The sequence below is a fragment of the Salvelinus namaycush genome, chromosome 2 (genome assembly GCF_016432855.1).
Source record: "Salvelinus namaycush isolate Seneca chromosome 2, SaNama_1.0, whole genome shotgun sequence".
In the NCBI taxonomy this organism is placed as follows: domain Eukaryota; kingdom Metazoa; phylum Chordata; class Actinopteri; order Salmoniformes; family Salmonidae; genus Salvelinus; species Salvelinus namaycush.
The window spans coordinates 59,575,844-59,600,721 of record NC_052308.1 but is presented as its reverse complement, the minus strand read 5'-3'; the positions used below and the strand labels follow the sequence as shown (position 1 = coordinate 59,600,721).

Sequence of the window (24,878 nt, the reverse complement as noted above, 5' to 3'; positions counted from 1 at the left end):
CTCTCCACTTCCTTCCAGTATCATCAGCCAATCACAAACCTCCTCACATCCTTCCATTATTTATAGCACCCCCCTCTAGTAATATGACATATGGGCACAATGTATGAATGGGCCACATAAAGACTCCCTGTGTGTGTGTGTGTGTGTGTGTGTGTGTGTGTGTGTGTGTGTGTGTGTGTGTGTGTGTGTGTGTGTGTGTGTGTGTGTGTGTGTGTGTGTGTGTGTGTGTGTGTGTGTGTGTGTGTGTGTGTGTGTGTGTGTTCTATTTTATAAAGCTTGCATGGATATGTCTGTGACAGATCACTTCAATCAGCCTCTTGTGTTCTGACTGCTCTGAATGCCCTTTCTCTTTTCTATACATCTGTGGTGCGACTCGGGGGGGGAATACAGTAGTGAGGAGCAATTCTGCCACTGTCCTTTCGAGAGTCCAGGGTGTTTTTCATGAATGTGTGTGTGGGTGGGTGCGGGTTGGTGTGTGTGTGTGTGTGTGTGTGTGTGTGTGTGTGTGTGTGTGTGTGTGTGTGTGTGTGTGTGTGTGTGTGTGTGTGTGTGTGTGTGTATGCATATGAGTGCGTGTCTGTGTCTGTGGTGTATGTGTGGTAGTATGTGTTTGCATAAGGTCAGGGATATCACTCATTCACTGAGCCAAGTGCTGGGGGAAATACTACATTGACAAGAACCACATATAATGCATTGGAAAATTAAATACTAAAGGACTCCATTAATGGCTTCATACAAGTCCGTATTTTCAGAAACACACGACTTTATCCGTGTGTATTGGGTTTTATGGTAGTGTCACTGTCTCTGTGCAGCCATACTGCAGAGACATAAGGGCCGAATTCAAGCCTGCTGCATTTCCATTATCTTTCATTAAGTTGTAATTCCATTAGCATTTTCCAAATAGGAAGCCTAGATGTGTTGTTACTGTTAAGAAAAGGTGAGAGTGCAATATAATAGCATAAGAAAGGGTAGATAAGACTACAGTGCAGTATATTGCAGAACTAAGATGGTTCAATACAGAACCTTGTGGTACACTTCAGTCGGAAAGGGGTTCAATACAGCAGCGTTTCTCAATTCATTATTTCTCTCACTCACATATGCCACACACACACACACACACACACACACACACACACACACACACACACACAGTAATTAAGTACAGCTTTTAGTTTTCCCATTAACCCACAAATGTTTCCCCGGGGACAGAGACACTATCAATACCCGGGATAAGCCCTTATGTCTGGCTTTCTTTCTGCCCTGATGCCACAACTTATCCCCAGTTAACAACCGTATGCCATTATTAGTAGTTCTGCCAATAACAACTGATGTGGGATCACCTCTCCCTACCCTGATATTAATCTTTATCAGTTGTTCTGACTCAAACTTTTACTGCAGTGGGCTAAATCAGGGTCACACAGTGTTTCTTGGTAGTCTTAAACAAATCTACTTTGAAACAAAAGTCTATACCTCACACACGTGGTTACGGGCTTAACAAAAAGAAGACACCTGTAACATGTGCGATATAGAGTTGAAATGTATTCAGTTTTGAGTTTGCGTCCCAATATTACACTTTATATACATCGCAGAAGACTGAAATAAAACAGAACAGTTTGACACAGAAACACCGGATTTGTATTGTTTATTGATGATGAAATAATGAAAGATATGAATAACATTCCACCCATGAGGCCACGAGGTCATTTGATTGCAGGAAAGGGCTACACACTGCTGATGTGGGGTCAGCATTGGCCTCAATCTCAGTCCTCCAAGTTACATTTTCTTTTATAAATACATTAAATAGAAATATAGGACTAAACACACATCATGACAAGAGAGACAACACACCACTACATAAAGAGAGACCTAAGACAACAACATAGCATGGCAACAACACATGCCAACACAGCATGGTAGCAACACAACATGACAACAACATGGTAGCAACACAACATGGCAGCAGCACAACATGGTAGCAACACAACATGGCAGCAGCACAACATGGTAGCGGCACAAAACATGGTACGAACACTATTGGTGAGTCACTGTCTCTCACTGTTGTGCAACACGCACCAGGTGATCTAGTTACCGTATGGAATTCAGAAATAAATGTTTGCCAGCTGGACATCTTATAACTATTAAGTTAACTGTCTAAAATATACTAAATACTCTGCAGTTTTGCTCATTTAGTAACTAGTTGTCTAACTAAGTGGTTAGCTTCTTCCAAAATCAAGCTTCGCTTTCCGGAAACAGCAGAGAATCCCCTCTTGGATCAAGAGCCTTGCTGTCTAATATAAAGTGTTGAGCATTTAGCCATCTGTGAGTAGCATTTTTTAGTTATTTGTAAAACTTTATTAGCTGGGATGTCTGTCCTGAAAATTGTTTAGGTCATTGTCAAGGTCATTGTTTAGGTCATGTAAACTGGTCATATCTGTGTACCCGTCGCAAGACCCACTGGTTGATGCTTATTTATAAAACCCTCTTAGGCCTCACTCCCCCCTATCTGAGATATCTACTGCAGCCCTCATCCTCCACATATAACACCTGTTCTGCCAATCACATTCTGTTAAAGGTCCCGAAAGCACACACGTTCCTGGGTCGCTCGTCTTTTCAGTTTACTGCAGCTAACAACTGGAACGAGCTGCAACAAACGCTAAAACTGGACACTTTTATCTCAATCTCTTCATTCAAAGACTCAATCATGAACACTCTTACTGACAGTTGTGGCTGCTTTGCGTTATGTATTGTTGTCTCTACCTTCTTGCCCTTTGTGCTGTTGTCTGTGCCCAATAATGTTTGTACCGTGTTTTGTGCTGCTACCATGTTGTGTTGCTACCATGTTGTTGTCCTGTTGTGTTGCTGCCTTGCTATGTTGTTGTCTTAGGTCTCTCTTCATGTAGTGTTGTGTTGTCTCTCTTGTCGTGATGTGTGTTTTGTCCTATAGTTATATATATTTTTTAATCCCAGCCCCTGTCCCCGCAAGAGGCCTTTTGCCTTTTGGTAGGCCGTCATTGTAAATAAGAATTTGTTCTTAACTGACTTGCCTAGTTAAATAAAGGTTAAATAAAATAAAAAAGAAATAGGTCAGATACTGTGTAAAATGTTTGCTTGAAGTTCTTGATGATCCGATAAATGGTTGATTTAGGTTCAATCTAACTGGCAGCAATATCAAATCAAATTTATTTATATAGCCCTTCTTACATCAGCTGATATATCAAAGTTCTGTACAGAAACCCAGCCTAAAACCCCAAACAGCAAGAAATGCAGGTGTAGATGCACGGTGGCTACGAAAAACTCCCTAGAGAGGCCAAAACATAGGAAGAAACCTAGAGAGGAACCAGGCTATGAGGGGTGGCCAGTCCTCTTCTGGCTGTGCCGGGTGGAGATTATAACAGAACATGGCCAAGATGTTCAAATGTTCATAAATGACCAGCATGGTCAAATAATAATAATCACAGTAGTTGTCGAGGGTGCAACAAGTTAGCACCTCAGGAGTAAATGTCAGTTGGCTTTTCATAGCCGATCATTGAGAGTATCTCTACCGCTCCTGCTGTCTCCAGAGAGTTGAAAACAGCAGGTCTGGGACAGGTAGCATGTCCGGTGAACAGGTCAGGGTTCCATAGCCGCAGGCAGAACAGTTGAAACTGGAGCAGCAGCACGGCCAGGTGGACTGGGGACAGCAAGGAGTCATCATGCCAGGTAGTCCTGAGGCATGGTCCTAGGGCTCAGGTCCTCCGAGAGAGAGAAAGAAAGAGAGAAAGAGAGAATTAGAGAGAGCATACTTAAATTCACACAGGACACCGGATAAGACAGGAGAAATACTCCAGATATAACAGACTGACCCTAGCCCCCCGACACAAACTACTGCAGCATAAATACTGGAGGCTGAGACAGGACGGGTCAGGAGACACTGTGGCCCCATCCGATGATACCCCCGGACAGGGCCAAACAGGCAGGATATAACCCCACCCACTTTGCCAAAGCACAGCCCCCACACCACTAGACAAGATATCTTCACCCACCAATTTACCATCCTGAGACAGCCTTGTCCTCGTCAACACTCACACCTGTGTTAACGAGAGAATCACTGACATGATGTCAGCTGGTCCTTTTGTGGCAGGGCTGAAATGCAGTGGAAATGTTTTTGGGGGATTCAGTTCATTTGCATGGTAAAGAGGGACTTTGCAATTAATTGCAATTCATCTGATCACTCTTCATAACATTCTGGACTATATGCAAATTGACATCATACAAACTGAGGCAGCAGACTTTGTGAAAATTACTCTGTGTCATTCTCAAAACTTTTGGCCACGACTGTATATATATATATATACTCAGCAAAAAAATAAACGTCCCTTTTTCAGGACCCTGTCTTTCAAAGATAATTTGTAAAAATCCAAATAACTTCACAGATCTTCATTGTAAAGGGTTTAAACACTGTTTCCCATGCTTGTTCAATGAACCATAAACAATTAATTAACATGCACCTATGGAACGGTCGTTAAGACACTAACAGCTTACAGATGGTAGGCAATTAAGGTCACAGTTATGTAAACTTAAGACACTAAAGAGGCCTTTCTACTGACTCTGAAAAACACAAAAAGAAAGATGCCCAGGGTCCCTGCTCATCTGCGTGAACTTGCCTTAGGCATGCTGCAAGGAGCCATGAGGACTGCAGATGTGGCCAGGGCAATAAATTGCAATGTCTGTACTGTGAGACGCCTAAGACAGCGCTACAGGGATACAGGATGGACAGCTGATCATCCTCGCAGTGTCAGACCACGTGTAACAACACCTGCACAGGATCGGTACATCCGAACATCACACCTGCAGGACAGGTACAAGATGGCAACAACAACTGCCCGAGTTACACCAGGAACACAGAATCCCTCCATCAGTGCTCAAACTGTCTGCAATAGGCTGAGAGAGGCTGGACTGAGGGCTTGTAGGCCTGTTGTAAGGCAGGTCCTCACCAGACATCACCGGCATCAACGTTGCCTATGGGCACAAACCCACCGTCGCTGGACCAGACAGTACTGGCAAAAAGTGCTCTTCACTGACGAGTCGCGGTTTTGTCTCACCCGTGGTAATGGTCAGATTCGCGTTTATCGTCAAAGAAATGAGCGTTACACCAAGGCCTGTCTCTGGAGCGGGGTCAATTTGGAGGTGGAGGGTCTGTCATGGTGTCATGGTCTGGGGTGGTGTGTCACAGCATCATCGGACTGAGCTTGTTGTCATTGCAGGCAATCTCAAGTTTACATACACCTTAGCCAAATACATTTAAACTCAGTTGTTCACAATTCCTGACATTTAATCCTAGTAAAGATTCCCTGACTTCGGTCAGTTATGATCACCACTTTATTTTAAGAATGTGAAATGTCAGAATAATAGTAGAGAGAATGATTTATTTCAGCTTTTATTTCTTTCAACACATTCCCAGTGGGTCAGGAGTGCACATACACTCAATTAGTATTGGGTAGCATTGCCTTTAAATTGATTAACGTGGGTCAAACGTTTTGGCTAGCCTTCCACAAGCTTCCCACAATAAGTTGGGTGAATTTTGGCCCATTCCTCCTGACAGAGCGGGTGTAACTGAGTCAGGTTTATAGGCCTCCTTGCTCGCACACGCTTTTTCAGTTGCGCCCACAAATTTTCTATATGAATGAGGTCAGGGCTTTGTGATGGCCACTCCAATACCTTGACTTTGTTATCCTTAAGCCATTTTGCCACAACTTTGGAAGTATGCTTGTGGTCATTGTCCATTTGGAAGACCCATTTGCGACCAAGCTTGAACTTCCTGACTGATGTCTTGAGATGTTGCTTCAATATATCCACATACTTTTCTTGCCTCATGATGCCATCTATTTTGTGAAGTGCACCAGTCCCTCCTGCAGCAAAGCACCCCCACAACATGATGCTGCCACCCCCGTACTTCACGGTTGGGATGGTGTTCTTCGGCTTGCAAGCCTTCCCCTTTTTCCTCCAAACATAACGATGGTCATTATGGCCAAACAGTTCTATTTTTGTTTCATCAGACCAGTGGACATTTCTCCAAAAAGTATGATCTTTGTCCCCATGTGCAGTTGCAAACCGTAGTCTGGCTTTTTTATGGCGGTTTTGGAACAGTGGCTTCTTCCTTGCTGAGCAGCCTTTCAGGTTATGTCGATATAGGACTCGTTTTACTGTGAATATAGGTACTTTTGTACCTGTTTCCTCCAGCATCTTCACAAGGTCTTTTGTTGTTCTGGGATTGATTTGCACTTTTCGCACCAAAGTACGTTCATCTCTAGGAGACAGAACGCATTTCATTCCTGAGCGTTATGACGGCTGCGTGGTCCCATGGAGTTTATACGTGCATACTATTGTTTGTACAGATGAACGTGGTACCTTCAGGCGTTTGGAAATTCCTTAAAGGATAAACCAGACTTGTGGAGGTCTGCAATTTTTTTCCTGAGGTCTTGGCTGATTTCTTTTGATTTTCCCATGATGTCAAGCAAAGAGGCACTGAGTTTGAAGGTAGGCCTTGAAATACATCCACAGGTACACCTCCAATTTACTCAAATGATGTCAATTAGCCTATCAGAAGCTTCTAAAGCCATGCCATCATTTTCTGGAATTTTCCAAGCTTTTTAAAGGCACAGTCAACTTAGTGTATGTAAACTTCTGACCCACTGGAATTGCGATACAGTGAAATAATCTGTACTTAAACAGTTGTTGGAAAAATTACTTGTGTCATGCACAAAGTAGATGTCCTAACCGACTTGCCAAAACTATAGTTTGTTAACAGGACATTTGTGGAGTGGTTGAAAAACGAGTTTTAATGACTCCAACCTAAGTGTATGTAAACTTCCAACTTCAACTGTATTTACAAGGGGTACCGGTACAGAGTCAATATGCGGGGGCACTGGTTAGTCGAGGTAATTGAGGTAATATGTACATATAGGTAGAGTTAAAGTGACTATGCATAGATAATAAACAGAGAATAGCAGCAGCGTAAAAGAGGGGGGGGCAATGCAAATAGTCTGGGTCGCCATTTGATTAGCTGTTCAGGAGTCTTAAGGCTTGGGGGTAGTAGCTGTTGAGATGCCTTTTGGACCTGGACTTGGCACTCCGGTACCGCTTGCAGTGCAGTAGCAGAGAGAACAGCCTATGACTAGGCAGCCTATGACAATTTTTAGTGCCTTCCTCTGACACCGCCTGGTATAGAGGTCCTGGATGGCAGGAAGCTTGGCCACAGTTAAAGGCTTTAATTGCGTCAAGAATTTCCTCCTCTGTAATTTGGCCGTGTCATGTGTCTTTCTGTACAGCTGTTAATTTTACATTATTAATAGAAAACAAATCCATACAATTAACTTCCGTTACTGGAGATGGAGGAGACCAAAATAAAAACAAATGCTTAAAATACTTTGCTTCTTCTTTCAAAATATTGTTTAGTGAATCATCGTTGACTCCATCATTTGTAACAAGTTTCAGTAAATCGTTTTTGGTAGCATTTCTATGTCGAAGATTAAAAAAAACATTTGATGCATTTTTGCCCATATTCCATCCAGTTCGATTTCTTGTATAATATATTGCACTTGATCTATCTTGAATATGTTCGTCCATTTCTTTTTTCTATGGTACTGTGATAGTTTTTGTGTACTGCCCTCTGTGTTGGAATGTCCAGACATTTCAATCTCCCTCCCCCAACCCTCTCTTTTCATCTCTCTGTCGATCCAGCCCCCCTCCCCCCTCTCTCTCTCTCTCTCTGGCTCTGTCCTGCCGATGAATGGCCGGTACAGAATGTTTTCAATCAGGTGGTCTGGCTTTGTGCTGAGTTAGCGCAAAGTTTTCTCCATGACTGCTTCCGAACATTCCAGCCCCTTTGTGTCCATGTGTGTTTGTGTGCATCTCTTTGGGTGCGTTTGTGTATTTGTGTTTGTATGGTCTGCCTGTGAGCGTGTGCATGTGCATGTCTCTTGTTGTGTGTGTGTGTGTGTGTGTGCTGTCAGTGCTGGATGTTGAATTGGCCTGTTTGTGTTTGCCTGTCAACTACACTCCAGACGAGTCCAAATTCTCAAAGACAGAGACTGTGACCCCAACTTCCCCTCGGTTGTGTGTATGTGTGTGTAACGGGTGTCGTCGGATGAGGAATAATCGGACCAAAGCGCAGCGTGGTAAGTGTTCATGCTTTTTATTTAAACTGAACACTATAACAAAAATAACAAAGAGAATGAACGAAACCGAAACAGTCCTGTCAGGTGCAGAGACACAAAACAGAAAATAAATACCCACAAAGCATCGGTGGGGAAAAGCTACCTAAGTATGGTTCCCAATCAGAGACAACGATAGTCAGCTGTCCCTGATTGAGAATCATACCCGGCCAAACAAAGAAATACAAAACATAGAAAAAAGAACATAGAATGCCCACCCAAATCACACCCTGACCAAACCAAAATAGAGACCAAAAGCTCTCTAAGGTCAGGGCGTGACAGTGTGTGTGTGGTGGGGGGGATTGGGGTCAGAGGATGTGTGTTTTTTGGTGTAAGTCTGTTGAAAGTGCTTGCATTTCCATTGTATTTTTTTTTTTGCGTGTGTATGTGTTTCTGAGTAAGTGTCTGTGTGCATGGGGAATTGGAAAGTGAATGTTTTTCCACTCTGCTGACCAAGGTTGCCACCCCGTCACAGAGAGTGTGAGAGAGAGTGAAAAGGGGAAAGAAAACACATTCATTCAACCCCAGCTCTACTTTCTCCTCCAAATGCACTAGAATGGAAGAATAGGAGCTGTCTCTGGCTTCCTGTATGACTCATACTCTGGCAATGCAGTACTTCGATAGAGGCTACATCCCAAATGGCCCCTTATTCCCCATTTAGTGCACTACTTTTGACCAGGGCCCATAGTGCACTTTAGAGAATAGGCTGCCATTTCGGGCGCACTTACAGTCTGAGGGGAAAACGAAGAGCTAAGGGCCACTGTGAGATTTGAATGAAGCTCACAGCAGCACTCGTATTCAGAGCTGAACTGACAATACAATATCCGTTTTCTTCCCTACTTTTCTGTCATGTTTTCATGTGGCTGCCTGCGTACATTGGTTTCCTGGTCTCCTGACGGAGACCTATTGCCGTTTTGAAATGTTGTAATAATTAAAAAGATATCTCTTCGTAGCATGCAGATGGTGTGCAGATGTTTTTTATTGTCTACCTTGTTTTCATACATTTGAGGTTCAATGGTTCACTGCCTGCAGTTTTTTTGTGTTGTGTTAATGTTGCTAGACTCACAAACAGTGTCTTTTCTATTTCCTTATGGATATGGGCTTTTTAACCAATAGTCAGCAATCTGGCACGAGCGCCTAAGTCTATTGGATAAAGTTTTGCCAGTACCCACTTTTAATAAAACCTTATAAAGATTTATTAGCAATATATACATTCAAAATCGTAAGCACTAGAGGCATTTTTTATCATTTGGAAATTCAAAATATGGATTCATAACCATTTATTAATGAACAGTACTATATTGTAATAAGCCTACCATCCAATAGCATATCTTCTCCTTGAGCTGTTAGATTAATGACGGAGAGCTAATTAGGTCTCTATACAGGGTTTGATACTGCGACCAAAACAGTCGCATTTGCGACCGTTTTACCTGGCATTGCTACACACATTTTTAAATGGTCGCAAGGGTGCCAGGGCTTAAAATGGACCTGGCCACGTTAGTTTTCGTTTCAGAATTAGCTTTTTTATTTTTTTATTATCGTGATTTATTCAAACAGTAATGTGCGATTTACCAAACATATACCAACTTTCTGAAGAGGAAACAACAGCATGGGAATGCCCCTGTCTGTGTGTCCGCAGTGCGCGTAGGGCCTATGTCTACCACTTTGTGTAGCCTTTAACGATGCTAATGGTAGCCTAGCCATGGTCGAGGAGATGGAAATGTAAGTAAAAGGTAACTACAAAGTAGCCTATTCCTACCTGGCAGAACCATGATTATTTGCATCAATCCAGTGGCCATTTGTTTTGAAAACTCCATCACAAGTGCGCTATGGACACACACACACACACACACAGTGAATACAGTATGCCTAGTCTGAATAGAATTATGCCCACAGACATTATGTCTATGAAAGCGCTACTCATCTCATGTAGTGGGCCGAGTACCTTTTGTTCAACACTCGTGTTTTTCTATCCTTTTGAAATACATGAAATACATCCTTCCTCACGACAGCAGCTCTTGAGAGGGATGAAGCGGTGCATCAAGATAATGATGTGATTATCGTGAAAAATACAAACGGTTTTGTCATGATAGGCAGTCATGACTTTATTTCATTACTACTGCCAATTTGTTTTGTGTGTGAAATAATGAAATATGTATGTATTCATCATTTCTTTGGCGTCTTTCTCAATTTCCCAAGTTATCATAATACAAGGGTTGTCAAATATGAATTTATACCTTTTTTATATTCTCGCTCGGCTGTACATTTTGATCCATGACTTCATCTGTTTTCTTCCTTCAGCTCTATTATTAATTTTACAGTATGTGTACATGTTGCATTTGCTTTGAAAGTACTATGCGTATTGCCATTCATACCAGTAAAGCAGACTTCCTTTTGAATTGATTTGTTCAAACATCGCTAAATGTTCCATCGAAGACCCTAATGGAATATGCCTACAATAGCTTTGTTTACATGCTATCAGTTAACCACTGTATCATATATGACGCTGTTTGTGTATCATTGTGCATGTTTGAAATTATCTAAATTAATGAAACTAAACTAAATCCCTTCCCCGTCTCCCCTGTTGACCACAGATTGTGCAGCCTGACCCTCAAGAAGCTGATCGTCCTCAAAGAACTGGACCGAGAGCTTAGCTCTGTGGTGATAGCTGTCAAAATACAGGTGAGTCCAGTTTAAGAAGATTATGACGATTTAAGTAATGTGCTTCGGATTGTATTAGTATCAAATGGAGTGTCCATAAAAACACAGGAACTTGGATTGCTGTTGACCGTTGAAGTCTCGTGTTATGGGATGGTTTGGTAACAACTGTTTGCATCAATTGGCTGACACTATTTTCTGAAATGAACAGAAAAATCAAAGGACTATATCAAGGTCAATACTACTCGTCAATTTACTCAAATATGGCAATAACTAACAAAAGCTAATGGCCAACAAAAGCTCATGGTCAACATCGGAAGTGTTTTTCACTTCTCTGTGGTCCTCCTTACAAGCTATTTCTATAGTCATTGCATATATTTTCTACGTCCTTTATTTCATGCATCTTGGCAGAATTGCGACGTAGCTACATACTTTTTCCTTTCACACCTGACAACCTTCCAGAATCTCTCCTTCCACTAAGCTCAATAGTCTCAGAGGACTACCCAAGCGGTTACCAAGGTGACATCTTGTTCGATAGGAACAGGATAGGAACAGAGAGGAAGGAAAAATATGACAGTTATGTCTGACCGTTACTTGGGGCACTCTGCATTCCAAAGTAGTCGCTTTGGTCGCGGTACGGCCCAGTGCTCGCGTATTGCTCAGGGTTCTATGCAGTCAGAGAGAAAGAGCATCGTGTGGTTGAACTGTGTTCTTTCTGTTCTCTCTAATTACTGGTGGTAAATTCACTGGTCATAGATTATCAGAAATCTTTGCAATAATTCTATACACTGTACATGGCGTGCTTACCTTTCAGATGCACACAGAGATATATTGACCGAAGTGTCAGTCAATATTTCCCACTGCTTCTCTCTTCTCAAGTAACTCGGTACTTCAGCATATTTCTGAGAACAGCATTCAGGTCTATTAATTTCCTCGAGTGGTAATTGTAATGGCTAGCTAGCACCTGTCTGCCTGCTACTTGTCAGAAAAGGGACTTAAAATGGCCACATCTGATCCTTTGATGACGGCATGTTGAGCGGCAACACAAAATAACCGAAAGTTGCAGCGTAGGCAGGAGTAAAGACGGGTCTCGACTGCTCTTTATTCCCCATTGACAGGAGGAAAAATAGTGTAAAAAATGTTTATTCTTGGTCACTCTCTGTATCTCTAGCTACAGTATTCAGAAGACTGGCGATTTGGTTCCGTATGTTAAAACCCGCTAATGCATACTTGTTTTTGGACTTTTCAGTATTTTTGAATGCATTCAGAAATTAGTTAATTGTATTGTCATTGAGCTAGCCAATAGCTTTGGTTGCAGACTTGTCTGAAGTCAACACATACCTACGCACGTAGTTGTCTGTCAGGGCCGATGGGGCTACTCTTGGAAGCCACATGTCTGTTCTTCCTACTCTGGGATCAATTTGCATTAATGTCTTGTAGCTAGCGCCCTTTTTTTGTTTGCTGAGTCACCATGAGGAATGCAGGTCCGAATACAGATTTTTCCATGTGTTTTGTTTTCCTCACATACTTTCCTCCTCCCTTTCATCTCTAAAGACTGAATGTTTTGTGAAGCTTCATCACTGATAACTGTCTGCTGGTCCATTGTAGTACAGCTGTGTGCGACAGCTCATTAGAAGTTTGATGCTGACTGGTGCTGTTGTCTTGTTAGCGATTAGCCTGTTGCGTTCCTAGTCAGTTAATTTGGATGTGAAGCTAGCCTAGCCTCCCACAAGAAAACAAAACAGTCAGCATGGAGAGTTAGTAAAGTGCTAACTGACCGTGATAGAAAGAAAATAAGCTTTTCCCCCTATTTTGTTCTGCATGTCACTGGTCGTGTCCGAATTCTGGCTTGACTACTACTTACTTAAACTGCATACATATTAATCGTACTATGTATTGTTTAGTAAAAAGTATGCTGTAGTATGCTACGGCCGCAACGTACAACCGGGAACTCGGAAGCAAAACGAGCTCAGACTGGGGGAAATCGTGACGTCAGTGATCTTCAGCTCTACTAGCATGCCGAATTTCATCTGAGTTGGATGACTGTTCAAAAATATTTTTCCCAGTCGGAGCATGTTTTTTTCAGGGTTCCCTGTTGTCTTAAATGCACCATCAGTTATGGCTTTGCATATGAACTGAAAAGGATCGTCTGTAGCCCCACCCAGTGACCGTTCACTACAGCGGAGTGTTGTTGTTAGCTAAGAAGCTAGCATTTGGAAAAACGTATTTGGAGTAAGCTTGAGTTAACCGTAGGCCTAAACATGCATCAATTGAAGAGTCACCTGTAGCTTGAGAGGAATGGGGAGATGATCCCGTACGCAAAAAGTAAAAAGAAAGAAATTAAGAAATATCAGAACGAGCAATGTCAGAGTCCGAAAATGCACAGGGTATAAAACGTTATATTTTGCGTCATGCTCGCGAACGTGTTGTTTCCCAGCTATTCATTGATTTCGGTAGCTCATCCCCATATCTAATTGATCAGCTGTTGTCAAAACCGAAATGAGTATGACATCCAGGCATTTAAATTATACTTGATTTTCAAAATGCCACATACTATAAAATGTTATTTTTTAGGACGCACGTTTGGGTATTCAGACACGGCCACTGATACACGATGAAAGCTGGTATTGGAAGTGGGGTGAGATGATAGAGCATGCTTGGAAAGACTCAGCGAAATGACGTTGACACGAGCAGCACCGGAGATATTGAGATGAGCGAGATGCTCTCTCACAGTCGCACACAGTATCTGTGCACGTGTTTGCATCACGCTGTTCACAGCGTGCTAGCGAGGGCACCAAAGAAGGTGAGCCTCATGCTTCAGCACTCTTAGTTGTTGCGGAAATTGATCCATTATACTGTTGACTTTCTGTATCTACATCATATCGCTGAGTCTACCTTTTAAATTGGCTGGATCAGTAGGTTACTGAGGTAACATGCAACTCCAAGACCCTGTCCAGAAGCAACCCCTAAACTTTAGCCCCTACCTTCTAGGCATCATTGGCAAACACTCCTTTTTTGACACAGGAATGTGTACGTTTTAGAATTTAGTTTCTATACACGTTTCTCAGGGAAAGGAACATTGCAAAGTCAAAGTGTTACCACCAAATGTCTTTGTTTCATTCGCCATTAGATCCCTATCTCTCTCTGTACCTCTCTTTAAATCTTCCGCCACAGGGGTCCAAGCGCATCTTGAGGTCCAACGAGTATGTCCTTCCCCCAGACGGACTGATGGAGACTGACCTTGAGCTAACCTTCTCACTCCAGGTATGGCCAGGTTAACATGGCTTTCAAAAGTATCAAAGAGTGATCCGTTATGTGACTGAAATACTTATTTTCATTAGCCAATGGTTGATGTACAGCACTTTTTCCTAAATTAATGGCAGTGCCTGTGTAAACATATCATACCCCCTTTTTTAGTTTTTGTGTATTTCCTACACCTCAGGTTGGCGTTCAAAGCCTATCTGAGGTGGCGGATCTGAAGGCATCAAAGAAATGACTGACTGAAGAAAAACATTGTCATGGCTACAGACATGATGTAAGGTGTGATGTAATCTCCTGTAACATCTAATGTGTGTTACGCCCTTTTCTGTCCCCCCTAGTATCCCCACTTCCTCAAAAGGGACGCCAACCGATTGCAGATCATGCTGCAGAGGAGGAAGCGATATAAAAACCGTACCATCCTGGGGTATAAGACCTTAGCTGTGGGTGTCATAAATATGGCAGAGGTAAAGACAACAGCTTAATATTTGTGACCAATGTTTTTTATCACAACAGCAAATTAAGTCAAACGCACGTTGCTTGTCATGGGGTTATACATCCGTAACTATGGAAACAGGGCCGATGGTGCGAAATACGGGGGAGGCAAGGGGGGGCTTAGCTCCCCTGAATGAGATGTTAGCTCCCCTAAATGCAACAAAAGTCAAACTTTGGGGGGTCTCTAAATAATGCTAATTTAACAATTCTCCTATTCATTTAAAATGCAGTGGTAAATAGGTTTTACAGTGGTAAATATGAAAATAAAATCTTCCAATGAAATGAACACCCCCACCTCTTTTTTCATGGTTTATAACAGTATTTCTTTGTAGCAGCGCTGTCCATCCAGTAGTGCTGAATTTCGGCTTTAGATGAGCTCCTTTCCGCATAGATTTTCCTTTGTACTTCCTCATTTTTTGCCATTTGTTTGCCATACGTCCTTGAGAAAAATAGCCTTTATTCCAATGCATTTCAGGTGTCCCAACTTTTCAGGCTACAAAAAAGCTCAATTTGTCAGCAAGACGCATCAATTAATGTAGGCCTAATCAATGGCAATCGCGGAATATCATTAGGCACACTTTTTTGGTGTTTTGTAACAGATGTCTATTTCCATTCATAAAATGGCGCGAGTATGCAGTTTGGATGCTGGAATTATTTTGGAGTGGACGAACATTCCTACTTTTTAAAGAGATTTGTTTGACAATCAGATGAAAATATCATGACTGGTTGTGTTCATGTCACATTAAAAGGTAATACATTTTTACAGTTTAAATTATGTCTTTATTATTAAGTGCGTGCACTCAAAACAGGTGTAATTCGCACTCTGGCATGGCCTATACCTCAACACATACCCCAACAAACACTTATACCTCAACACATAGCCTGGCTTTATTGGTTTGCAGGAGGCATAAGCAACTCCACCTAACCTGGTCTCAGAGCATTTCATATTATTCTGTACGTAAATTCGAAAACTCCATGTATATCATAGCTAGGCTAGGGGTTAGGGTTAAGGTTAGGTTAGGAGGTTGGTTAAAGTATTAGAGTTAGGAGTTAAGTTAAAGGGTTAAGGTTAGGGGACGGGTTAGCTAACATGTTATGTAGCTGCATAGTAGCCAAAAAGTAGTAAGTAGGTGCAAAGTTTCTAATTAGCTAAAATGCTAAAGTTGTCCATGATGAAATTCTAACACGCAACCTTTGGGTTGCTAGACGTTTGCGTTATACGCCTACGGCCTACCCATCCACCTTGACCCACCACCCTCCTTTCGTTTTTGCATTAAGTAACCTTCTGTCTTATGTAACCATACCAAATGTAACATATCATACTAATTTGATTGACGTATATTATGTTACGTCTAGTCTATGAGACCAGGCTGCTCTACCAGTTCCAATTCAGAATCCATTTTTAGCAAGGTCTGTGCTAAATTCAAAGTTGGCAAAGCAAGAAGGAACCTATTAACCGGCCATAACAAGGAACTGTAACCGAATGCATAAAGTGAACAGAAGCGATATTCAGAAACCCACTATTTGAAATTGACTGAACACCAGCCAATGTCATTATATGCACATCCATGAACTATTCCGCACAGCCACCAGCCAACATTAAACAATGCCCCCGGATGTAGGCATGCTTTCCCATTCCACCAATTACATTACAGGACTACCATAGCTACATTTCCTCAGGTCCCCATCCGCAATACACTCGCAATTAGTTTCAAACTCCGCCTCCGCAAACGACTGAATAATACAGCATGCCGGAGAGAATGAGATGTAGAGATGTGACTGTATGAACAAAGTGCTGTCAGGCTTTCTCTTGGGTTTGAATGACCGCAGTGATTGGAGAACATTTGGGGCTTTCATTCTCGATGCAACTTGCCGCAGTGATTGATGGTTAATGAAACTCCAGGGCTGCCTCTCAAATGGCACCGTATGCGATTTGGTACACAGCCTAGAGCTTAGAGCGAACTGTGTCAAGGTGAGAGGCACAAATCCGATTGGGTGAGACATGAGGAAGAAAACATGGGGAGGAAAATAAAGCTGCCCCGTTTCTAACAAAAACTGTGTGCTTCAGTTGACCGTGCGTGTGTATGTGCAAATTTATGAATGTGTGTGTGCCTGCGCTTGTGCGCTTGTGTTTATGGCTGTGTGTCTGTGTTTATGGCTGTGTGTGTGCCTGTGTGTGTGTCTATGTGTGTGTGTGTATGTCTGTGTGCGTGCGTGTGTGCTTCTGCATTATGTATTTTACTCAGGTACTCATTGTTCTGTATGAATGAACGCAACAACACTTGTATGTCGCTCACACACTTCTCTGTCTTGACTTGTGTTTAGGTGATGCAACACCCGACAGATGGAGCCCAGATCCTGGGTCTCCATAGCAACGTGAAGGAGGTGCCGGTGCGTGCGGCCGAGCTCAGTGTGTATTCCCTGTCCAGTCAGCCCATTGACCATGAGGACGGCAGCGGGCAGACAGGGACCAAGGCCAAAGCCTTAGGTGGGGACCTGGAAATCAGTGCTTATCATCACAACTGTTTGGCCCGCACACTGAGGAAAGCTATTCATCCTGAAAACCGATGTTTTTGGCATAATGTTATTTAATTGCATAAAGTATCCTTGTCCGAGTCAGAACGGCCCTTGGGGCAGGAGCCTATCTCTTGTTTTTGTAGCATGAGTCAGCTTGATGTACAAGTACACCCGTTGGACTGGACGCTAGTCTATCACAGGGCTTTTAATTGCATAATAAGTGCATATTTACATTGCACTTAGCCTGACAGTCATGTGAGTGAAACCATTTCCTTGGCAATTGCACATTTTAATAGACGTCTTTCTATATTGACAACTCGTTTTCACAAATGTTAACTTTTCGAAAGAAAATGCTTTTGAAAGAAACGTATTCTGTGTAGCCTCTCAGTGTCTCAATGTTTCACTCGTCCTTGTGTAACTCTAGAGATTTCCATACATTCACTACTTAAAAGTCTATTTACTGAAGTGCAATAAGCCCACCACAGACCCACTAATCGCCCCATGGGAAGGGTCCTTCCAACATATTGCCTGTGTCCACAGACCATCGTTACTATCGGTGCCTAAATCCCTAACCATGACAGCTTAAGTACATTAGGACCAATGTTACTGAGGGAAAATGCAGGATATTATTTTCAGTGGTTAAGGCGGTTACAGCCTGGCACATGATGCTCCCTCAGGATCCTCGTGCTCCCAGAGCCAAAATGGACGCTGAGTAAACGATACAGATGTCAGCTGCACTAATGTAAAGGAATTCACTGTGAAACTGATGGCCCGCACCCCAAAATAAAATCATCTGTCAAGGATGCAATATTATCCAGATGCCCAGCAAGCTATATGAAATCTTTTGAAAAATGTTACTGAACTCATTCATTCATTCTATTTTCCCATCCTTGAGGAAGTATGGAGTGACATTAGAGGCATTTAAACTTACTTGACCTCTTCCTTTTAGCTCAGAGCCTTTGAGTGGAGCAACGGAACATAGACATTTAAAATCAATGCTAAATTCTCCAGAGTTTCCCAGTGAGTGAATGGAGAATTGACATGCAACTTTTGTTCTTGTCTTTGACTCCAGATCGCTCCCCGGATATGGATAACTACTCAGAGGATGACGACGACAGCTACTCTTCGGAGCAGGAAGCTAGCGACGATGCTGTTCAACCAGTGGTGAGACACAGCACATCTTACACTTTGCTGTTTGGGAAGATCTCCAGCTCTAATTACCTGTAATGGACACCCAAAAATACACACTGTATACTGTCGTTGTGTAAGAGGATGGAATGTAAGGGACTTTCTATGTTTGTGCTTTTCTTTGAACTAAACTTCTGTCTACTATTCATGTGCTGTTCTAATAACCAATTTCTGTGCTCATGCAAGTGGCTGACTGTACAAATCCTCACTTATCAGTAGCTGCAATTTGGCAGTACGTCCAGACCTTGTTTTGAGAACAAACGCAAGATATCTCATTTTCAAGGTCTCAGCTTAGAGAGGAGAAGCCTCGTGAGGTGTTCGTCTGTCACATGTTATGATACAGTATTGGTTGGTCACATGAATGAAACAAAACGGTAATGATGAATTAATTATGCTAAATCATGCAAATATAACTTGTCCATGTATAGCCGTATATAAGACAACTGCTGGGTCTGCCCAGGCAGAGCTCCTGATTGAGTACTATGGTGCATTGAGTTAGTTGGAACCTCTCCAGTGCGCTGACAATAAACAATGATTAATTTAAGATTGACTTTGAGTGTCCCTGTGTAAGAATTTCCACGGCAATACCAATACAGTAAGTCCCTGCATACTATTTATCCTGGGTTCTAGTTGTAGTTATAGACCAAAATGTCATTGGCCTAGTGTTTCTCAATCTATAGCTCACAGTGCTGCACTTTATTGTTCTAGCCCAGCATTAACACACCTGATTCAACTCATCTTGATGTGCAGGTGTGTTAGTGCTGGGCTGGAACAAAAAGGTACATTCCCATGGGTTGTAAAACACTGATCTTTAAGACACAAAACTCTCTTTCATAGGACCTGTACGACGAGGATGATGATGTACAAAGGAAGCCAAAGAAAAACCGGAGGAAAATGATTCGAACAACATCCATGACAAGGGTAAGGATGGGGGGGCCTCCCTATATCAACAACTTTACAATGTGGTTGGATAAATTCATTCAAATACACATCAAGCCGAGCTTGTAAGTTTATTTTAGTGCAGAGAGAATGAGAACAGCCCCAGCATAGAGCCCTGAGGTACAGCACCTGTCCATGTGATGGCAGGGTCTGCAGGTACAAACTCTTGGAAGGGGATTGTTTTCAATGATGATGTGTTTTTCATACCATGCTTTTTCATACTATGCATGTTGACTCACTTAGAACAGCACTGTCGAATCCTTTTGAGTGCCTTTCAGAAAGTATTCACACCCCTTGACTTTTCCCACATTTTGTTGTTACAGCCTGAAATTAAAATGTATTCAATTGAGATTTTGTGCCACTGATCTACACACAACAAGTGAAATTTTGTTTTTAGAAACGTTTACAAAAATGTAAAGCTGAAATGTCTTCAGTCAGTAAGTATTCAATCCCTTTGTTATGGCAAGCCTAAATATGTTCAGGAGTAAAGATGTGCTTAACAAGTCACATAAGTTGCATGGACTCACTCTGTGTGCAATAATAGTGGTTAATATCATTTTTGAATGATTACCCCCATATCTGAGGTGGCAGGTAGCCTAGTGGTTAGAGCGTTGGGCTAGTAACCGAAAGGTTGCTATATTGAATCCCCGAGCTGACAAGGTAAAAATCTGTCGTTCTGCCCCTGAACAAGAGGCCTTTTGCCTTTTGGTAGGCCGTCATTGTAAATAAGAATTTGTTCTTCACTGACTTGCCTAGTTAAATAAAGGTTATATTAAAAATATATATATTTAAAAATATATATCTGTAACCCACACAATTATCTGTAAGGTCCCTCAGTCGAGTAGTGAATTTCAAGCACAGATTCAACAACAAAGACAAGGGAGAAATTCCCATGCCTCGCAAAAAAGGGCACCTGTTGGTAGATGGATAAAAATATATATATATATCCCTTTGAGCATGGTGAAGTTATTAATTATGCTTTGGATGGTGTATCAATACACCCAGTCACTACAAAGATACATGCGTCCTTCCTAACTCAGTTGCCGGAGAGTAAAGAAACCACTCAGGGATTTCACCATGAGGCCAATGGTGGCTTTAAAACAGTTACAGAGTTTAATGGCTGTGATAGGAGAAAACTGAAGATGGATGAACAACATTGTAGTTACTCTACAACACTAACCTAAATGACAGAGTGAAAAGAAGGAAGTCTGTACAGAATCAAAATATTCCAAAACATGCATCCTGTTTGCAAAAAATGTGGCAAATAAATTACATTTTTGTCTTGAATACAATGCATTATGTACAATGCATTATGTTTTGGGCATATCCAACACAATATATCACTGAGTACCACTCTTATGGGTATGTTATGGGTATGCTTGTCATCAGCAAGAACCAAATTTTTTCAGGAGTTAAAAATAAATGGATTAGAGCTAAGCACAGGCAAAATCCTAGAGGACAACCTGGTTCAGTCTGCTTTCCAACAGACACTGGGAGATAAATTCACCTTTCAGCAGGTCAATAACCTGAAACTCAAGGCCAAATATACATTGGAGTTGCTTACCAATACGACATTAAATGTTCCTGAGTGGCCTAGTTACAGTTTTGACTTAAATCGGCATGAAAATCTATGGCAAGACTTGAAAATGGCTGTCAATTACCAAAAAACATCTTGTCAGAGCTTGAAGGGTTTAAAAAAGAATAATGGGCAAATATTGTACAATCTAAGTGTGTAAAGCTCTTCGAGGTTTACCCAAAAATACTCACAGCTGTAATCGCTACCAAAGGTGATTCTAATTATTTTATCAATATATATTAGTGTAATATTTTTCATTAATCTTTAAAAAATGAATCTTTAATATTACCAAATATTTTGTGTAGATCGTCAAAAAGAAAAAAAGACCATTAAATCCATTTTAATCCCAATTTGTAACTCAACAAAATGTGGAAAAAGTCAAGGGTTGCGAATACTTTCGGAAGGCACTGTAAGTACAAACTACATTTAAATGCAATACAGTTTTTCGGTCCCAATTCCTTGCTCCTGATAACTTTATGCTCAGGTTTAGTGTGTGCTGTCTCGAATGTTCCAAGCCAGTGCAAATGGGTGCAGTCATCAAGAGTCCACCGTAATCTCTTTAAGGTGTGTCTGTGTTAGGTCTGCTACTCAGTCTTGTCCTCTTCAGGGATGGCACAGAAGATGTCTCCTGTCTCCCAAATCCTTATCTAAGCAGTAGTGACAGGAGAGTTGTCCTGGAATGAGTTCAACCTCCACTTTTAGACCAAAACACTGTGTAGATGACGCAGACTAAAACACCAACTAAGGATACAAATTAGGCAGGCACCAACACGCACAAACTGAGACCCAACACATGGGAGCTGGTAACACACACAGACATACACACACAAACATAAATCACAAATAAACGCAGACTTTAACAAATACTTTTCCCAAGGCCTGGGTATTTGCTTCAATCAATAATCCTTGATGTTGTTAATAATGACATGTCTGGCTTTCTCCAATGACCTAATGTGCCTTTGGTGAATCAGCGAATAATGCTCACATAAGGTCACCGAGGTCGAAGCCACTAAGCCGTGTGAACATTAAGTGACTTTTAATGGCGCATCCTAGTGCTCTTCAGATGCTGGCACTCTTCAGATAAGCATATTAATGGGACTAGGGTGAAATTGCCCCTAGACATAGATTTTGGGTCAGTTTAGCTTTTTCCCAATGAATGAATATTGTTAGGATTGGAGAAGGGGAAGGGGAAGCTTTTCCTAGATCTTTACCTATGGGAAACTTCACTCCGGAGCGTAATAACATTTGGCGGTGAAGACTAGACTCAGAAGTCTATTGTGTTAACTTCACTGTGATTTATTGAGCTCTCAGTATTATAGAGCTGTCATCACATGAGTTTGAAGACAGCTTTGTTGGTTACACTGACGTCTCTGAAAGATTAGCTTACGTCATGGCGTCAGCAAATGGGGATCATACTAAAAATGATCATTCTGACAAGTTCTTGGTGTACTCTTGTTGACACCAAACTCTCTCTTCCTCTCCCTCCCTCTCCTCCACCCTCTCTCTCACTCCCATTTTACAGCAACCCAATTTCAAACAGAAGTTTGTGGCCCTGTTGAAGAGATTCAAAGTGACGGATGAGGTTAGTACTGCACGCTTCAACTGTTCTGTTTTATATGAATAACACGCTGCAAGGGATTCATCTGCCGCTGCTTCAATGTTTTTGTAGAATGCTACAAGGTTCATAAAGTGTTCTTCATCTGTCCCTGTAGGAGGACCCTTTCTTGTTTTCGGGTAGAACCATTTTTGGTTCTATGTAGAACCCTATCACCCAACGAAGAACCCTCGAAGAACCATTTTATGAAAAGGTTCTACCAACCAAAAAACTATACCATTATACCATGCAATCTGTTAATGAAGTCCCAGATATATGAAGCGTATTGTCTTTGACCCTTTCTGTTTACAGATCAATCTAATTGATTTAAGCGCTTTTGCTACTGTAGGCCCACTGTAGTCTCTTTAGCCTAACCTCGCTCACTGTCTACCAGTCTCGCCCTGAGAGCGCCGCTCTCCTTTATCACCTAACTCCTTAACGATATTACCTCTCCTTCAAGCAGGAAGTGACCTAAGTAGGAAAGGCAACTGTAGTATCATTTGTATGTCCCAAATTGCACCTTATTCCCTGTATAGTGCACTACTTTAGACCAGGGCCCATCTCTCACTATGTAGGGAGTAGGGTGCCATTTGTGACATAACCCATGGTTCAACGTGTACAGGGCTGGCTGGGTTCATTAATGGTTGGTTATGTGCAGGATTGGATCAACACACCTATTTTACTGACAGGACATTCTATGGAACAATTGGTTGAACCCGGTCACAGCTTTGTCATGCATCCTGTCGTCGGAATATATAAATAATTGAAAACGTTTGAAAAAGTATTGTCCATTAGAGCCAGTGTTTCACATTGTTCGTCTTCCCTAACCCAAAGTTGTGCTTCATCACCTGCCAATATATTGAATCATAATTACATACTTGTAAATTACTCATTGAGTGTCACTTCACTTGGAACTGATGAGAGTAGCAGGGGTGTGGGACCCCTTGATTGGCAGCACTAGTTTATTACTGCACCAATAAAGACGTTGGGTTCGTTTGTAAAAGCCAATCACAAACTATGAGCGTCATTTGAGTCAAAATAAATTGAGATATTCAGCTAGTGAGAATATGAGGGGAAATGAATTATTCTTCCTGCAACAAAAACTAAATTCAAGATATACAACAGAACACTGATTTATTATCGCTTAGCAGTGAGTTTTTAATTGATGTTTCGATATTTTTAATTGGTCTCATCTCAGTCGGTAATGATTCATAAAAGGCACAGAGACAACCAAGTCGGTAATGTATGGCCTGTGGAAATTAATTAAAATGTTTTGCGCCTCTAAAATAAATCAATTTTGTTATGTGCTCCAAATCATTTCAGAACTAATTGACAAATAATATAAATACTCTCCTAGTTGAAAGAACATGATCTGTGTTATATGCGTTCTGTATGCATATTCCATTACAATAGCTTCATAAGTCTAACTACAGTATTCCAAATAACGCCAGCTGTTTGTCAATTCTAAAGGGAAATATGGAAAAATCACAATTTCCTCCTTTGAGACCTGTCATTTTTCCAAAGAAAACAAATTGCTATTGTAGAGAAAATGTATTCATCATGTTGTTACAATAGCAATATGGCTAAAGATATATAAACTCAGTGGCCAGTTTATTAGGTACACCATCTAGTACCGGGTCGAACCCCTGTTTGCCTCGAGAACTTCCTGAATTCTTTGTGGCATGGATTCTACAAGGTGTAGAGTTTAGACATTGAGCAGTTGGTATCAAAGGACCTAACCTATGCTAGGAAAACATTCCCCACACCATTACACCACCGCCACCAGCCTGTACCGTTGACACTAGGCAGGATGGGGCCATGGACTCATGCTGCTTATGCCAAATCCTGACTCTGCCATCAGCATGATGCAACAGGAACTGGGATTCATCAGACCAGGCGATGTTTTTCCACTCCTCAATTGTCCAGTGTTGGTGATCGCATTCCCACTGGAGCCGCTTCTTCTTGTTTTTAACTGATAGGAATGGAACCCGGTGAGGTCGTCTGCTGCAATAGCCCATCCGTGACAAGGACTGATGAGTTGTGCGTTCCAAGATGCCTTTCTGCACACCACTGTTGTACTCCGCTGTTATTTGCCTGTTTGTGGCCCGCCTCTTAGCTTGCATGATTCTTTCCGTTCTCCTTCGACCTCTCTCATCAACGAGCTGTTTTCGCCCACATGACTGCCGCTAACTGGATGTTATTTGTTTGTCGCGTGATTCTCGGGAAACCCTAGACACTTGTGCGTGAAAAACCAAGGAGGCCGGACGTTTCTGAGTTACTGGAACCGGCACGCCTGGCACCGAAGATCATACCACGCTCAAAGTCGCTTAGGTCACTCGTTTTGCCCATTCTAACATTCAATGGAACAGTAACTGGATGCCTGTCTGCCTGATTTATATCGCAAGCTATTGTCACTGTCTGTAGGAGCGAACCATTTTCGTGAACAGGGTGGTGTATTTAA

General features: G+C 41.9%; 1 protein-coding gene across 1 annotated transcript in view; it reads left to right on the top strand.

Moving 5' to 3' along the window:
- The window catches only part of LOC120022483 (phosphofurin acidic cluster sorting protein 2-like), a 102,495-nt gene that overhangs the window by 43,393 nt on the left and 34,224 nt on the right, over window positions 1–24,878 (top strand). Inside the window, exons 2-8 of the mRNA XM_038966407.1 lie at window positions 10,787–10,874; window positions 14,025–14,114; window positions 14,450–14,575; window positions 16,929–17,091; window positions 18,193–18,284; window positions 19,146–19,229; window positions 22,346–22,405. Of these exons, the coding sequence (XP_038822335.1) occupies window positions 10,787–10,874; window positions 14,025–14,114; window positions 14,450–14,575; window positions 16,929–17,091; window positions 18,193–18,284; window positions 19,146–19,229; window positions 22,346–22,405 (703 nt within the window). The remainder of the gene's footprint in view (window positions 1–10,786; window positions 10,875–14,024; window positions 14,115–14,449; window positions 14,576–16,928; window positions 17,092–18,192; window positions 18,285–19,145; window positions 19,230–22,345; window positions 22,406–24,878) is intronic.